At 44.2% G+C, this 3,964-nt stretch overlaps 1 protein-coding gene across 1 annotated transcript; it reads right to left on the reverse strand.

Moving 5' to 3' along the window:
* Positions 1-577: 577 nt before the first annotated feature.
* On the reverse strand, positions 578-1,860 carry GINS3 (GINS complex subunit 3). The gene is made up of 2 exons (XM_078785233.1): positions 1,737-1,860; positions 578-994 (listed from the first exon to the last, which is right to left on the reverse strand). The coding sequence occupies exons 1-2, from the start codon at positions 1,858-1,860 to the stop codon at positions 717-719; spliced, it is 402 nt and encodes a 133-aa protein (XP_078641359.1). The 3' UTR covers positions 578-716.
* Positions 1,861-3,964: the final 2,104 nt, after the last annotated feature.

Here is a 3,964-nt window from a genome sequence, read left to right on the forward strand (position 1 = left end):
ATATGTTTACTAATAAACTTGTAGTTCATGTAAAAGTAGCCAAACGCCTTTGGCCTGCGTGTGATTTATCTACAAAGTTGATGAAGAGTCCAAGATGAATGTGGAAAAAAAATAATCACCATAAACCAAGAACCACCTTTAGAGGCTATTTTTCCCCACAGAGTGGGGGTTGGCCTTTTTCGGGCACCGTGGTCCCATTTTTGAAGCGATGTTTTATGGCCGGATGCTCTTCCTGCCGCCAACCCTGTTAGTCGCCTCTTGCGACACACAGGGAATTAATTACCAGTGAAACGGTGCTCGATTTGCCGACCTCGGAAGGATGGCAGGCCGAGTCGACCCACCTGGTGTTAATTCAGCGATCGAACGGGATTCGAACGCAGGATCCTAGGATCCCAAGCCGGCACCCCAACCGCTAAGCCCGCACCAGGCTAAAATAAATAAATAAATAATCACTGTTTTGTCTTAATTTGTTTGACTTTTAAAACTCCCTTTGTATCAAAAGGCTTTGTGAGAATTATAAATAAAGTTTTGTATCTAATTCTGGGGCTCCGAAATGCCATGTACACCCAGAGGCGGATTAAAAATGCAAAACGAATTTAATGTCAATGATCATGATGTGTCCGCGCTGATTTCAGCTCGTTTACACCAAAATATACATTCAACACTCACAGTTCTTACAGAATCAATCGATCGATCGCCGTTCACTTCATCTACTATTATTGAACTGGCGGTGGATTCTCCATTTCATCAAACTTTCTCTTCCTCATATTCTCGATCAAGGCAGACGGGCGGATCTGAATGGCACCTCCTTTTTCCCAGTGCTGAAAATCATTGAGACTTTTCTGTCCGGCTGCAAACAGCACCCGTTCCATTTGGTCCAGTCCCTGGACCAGTGTGGAGGTGTCAGAGTTGTAGGCGTTGAGTGACGAGTCCATGATCTTACGAAATCTGCCAACAAATGCCTGCAAGGAAAGAAAGCGAAAAAGAAAAGATCATTTTGATGTATTCGAGCGAGCTTTGAAAAGGTGAAATGGAAAAAACGAATTCATTGCTTACAGATACAGATGTAGGCAGGCTTCTTCTTCTTCCTTAACACTCACAATTATTCCCACGTTCTTGTGGGGTTGGCCGGGGGAGGCTCGGCCCGAGTCTCTCGCGTTTGGGCTGGCCAGGCCTAACGATCGACTAAAGTCGTGGCAGGTATTTGTAATTTGTTCATGGTGCTGGAGGTAGCTCACTTACTCTTCACGAAGAACACCGTGGGATCCTCGACGTGCACCGACTAATTCCGGCAGACGGGACGCCCGGTGCACTTGTCGGCCATCCTGCCAGCTATGGAGGCAAACTACATTGACAGAAAATGCTGCTGCAGTGAAAACTCTCAAATCCGAATTCCTTGGGACTGAACAGTATTCAGATTGCAGAATTTGTCGGATTTTAGATTATGAAACTTTACTTATTTATTAGTATTTTTTGTTGGGCTATGTGAAGAGTTTGAACTACCACTTAAAGTTTGTTTATAATGTTTTGTTGGCATCTTAAACATTTCCTGAAGAGTCATTGGTTTCATGAAGTTCGCTTTCTCCTTCATTCGTTTCTTAGTTTGTCCATACAATGTAAATATTAATTAATTCTTGTTCAGAGATAAAATCCATTCCCTGCAAGAAGCTTATTTACTGTTCTCCAAGTTTTATTCCCTGATCAATGGTCATCTTCTGCTCCTTTTTTTTCTTCACCGTCACTTTCACTGTCATCGTTTTCTTCATTGGGGTTAATAACCATGTCAACAATCTCTTCATCCGTCAATTGGCAGAGCACAGGTGCTTCGCTGTCGCAATTCATCCACTCCACGATGGTCATCTTCAAGCGAGTCCTTATGGCCACTTCAGTGTTCATACCCTTTACATAACATATGAATTCCGCTGCGTCAACCTTCTCCCTTCAAAGTTTAAACCTTCAAAGTCTTCAAGTTGCTCAGGGTCATCGAACATGGTTAAGGCCATAAGTTATGTCGCACATGTTCAATGTTGGTCGTGTCACTGAGTCCCGCTGCCCAAATGCGGCTCTTGATTGTGAACTCCTTGAATGTGGCCATCACACCAGCAGATGAGTCGGTATCAAGCAGACGACACATTATTTATTTATTTATTTTTTAATATATATTTTTTAATAAAAAATATTTGAACACTTTTTTTTTGAAGTTTGAATTTTGTTAGGATTTTGGAATTTAGGATTTGAGAGTTTTCACTGTACTTCCAGAAAATAGATGGACTACTAAGTACACAAGAAACCCGTTAAGATGTTAAACTGCCATGGTGTTAGTCGGCGGGTGGCTGGCCGTTAAGCTGGAGGACACACCTGTCAGCACCTGTCGGTCGGTGGACGTTAAAGGTACCACGGTGTCTTTTGTGAAGAGGAGGCTTGTTATCGCCGGCTACCTGATGAAATGACCAGCGTAATTTGAACCTGGGATTCCGAGCATTACAAGTATTGGATTCAGATGGGAATGGTAATTGAAAGGGGTTGATACGAATCACTCATTCATGATCACTCATTCATGATCAATCACTCATTCCCTTCCTGTTTTGGTGACATCACTTCCTGTTTATCATGCGTGCCTTACAGGCAGCCATTTTTGTTTTGTCCTGACTGTTTTCACCTCCCTTGTGGGCTTCAGAGACTTCATTTTTGGATATCTCTTGGAGAAATAGTTTTCCTCCTACCTGTGGAACAGCGTTGGGTTCCCACACGCCTGTATGAACTGTCAATTTGGTGACTGGTTCACCAGCACAAGGAAGAGAGGGACAACGGTCATGCTGTTTTGTACCATCCCCTACAAGTATCGGCAGTTTCGCTGGTACCCAGCTATCCTGGCTTGGGCCTTGCTCGGTTGCCTGGGCGGGATCACTCCAAGATTGCAACTGCAGACTTGAACTGCGTTAACCATGTTTCTCTTACTGGAGGAGTGGTATTGTTTCCCTACACGTCCGTGCTGTCTGGGGTGCTGGTGCGTCATCCCATGGGGGTGAGGGTCATTGGCCATGGTGCTTCAATCGTCTTCTACAGGCATTGGTGGCGTCGCTGGTGCCCAGCTGTCCTCACTCGCGTCGTGTGCGGTTGCCCGGGCGGGACCATTCCAACGTGGTGATCGGCGAATTCTACGACAGCGGTATTCCAGAACACTTGGCGAGTCAGTTCCTTATGTTTCTAATGAGGTGTGGAAGACCTTGAAAATCCTTCAACTAACTAAAGTCAGAATTAAACACGGTTGTAGAGCTGGTCAACATGTGAGAAGGAAGATCATTGCGTTGTTAAGCCTATCAAGGGCACGTCATTCACGTCTGCAACATGACCATGGTGTGGTGAAATCGAATCTTGTCTACGTGCAACTGCAAGACTCAGTTAACTGTGGGTCAAAGTTGAACTTTACAGGACCAGTCCAGCACTTTAGCACCACTCCATCTTTCATCTTGATAAATGCAAGATCCCTGGTTAAACACATTGATGAACTCGAGGTTATGTTGAACATCAACCATATTGAAATAGCTGCTATCAGTGAAACATGGCTCCCCTCCGAAATTGATTCCATTGTGTTTGGAATCTCCAAATTTGCTCTCATTAGCAAAGCCCGCTGCAATAGACGAGGTGGAGGTGCAGCCCTATATATTAGAGAGAGAGCTTTGAAGTAAGAGCTTTGAATGAAATCTCTGTGCCAGATGAACTTGAAGTAATTTGGGTGTGGGCTCGCCCTGGGCGGTTACCTCGGACAGTGTTTTGATTGTATGTGCTATTTATCATCCTCCTGCTTCACCACACGATGCTCTGCTCATTGAACATATATCATCCACATTAGATATGTTACAGACTCAGTACCCTAGTGCAGGAGTTGTGATTCTCGGTGATTTCAACAAGGTGGACACTGCATTAATTTGTCAATTAACTTGTTTAGTCCAAGTTGTTGAAA

The sequence above is a fragment of the Myxine glutinosa genome, chromosome 10, assembly GCF_964187855.1.
Source record: "Myxine glutinosa chromosome 10, kmMyxGlut1.1, whole genome shotgun sequence".
NCBI classification, from domain to species: Eukaryota; Metazoa; Chordata; class Myxini; order Myxiniformes; family Myxinidae; genus Myxine; species Myxine glutinosa.

Coding starts and splice junctions, on each gene's coding strand:
- GINS3 (XM_078785233.1), bottom strand. CDS start 1,860: ATGACCATCGTGGAGTGGATGAATTGCGACAGCGAAGCACCTGTGCTC. Junction 995..1,736: donor CGATGACAGTGAAAGTGACG/GTGAAGAAAAAA, acceptor ATACATCAAAAT/GATCTTTTCTTTTTCGCTTT.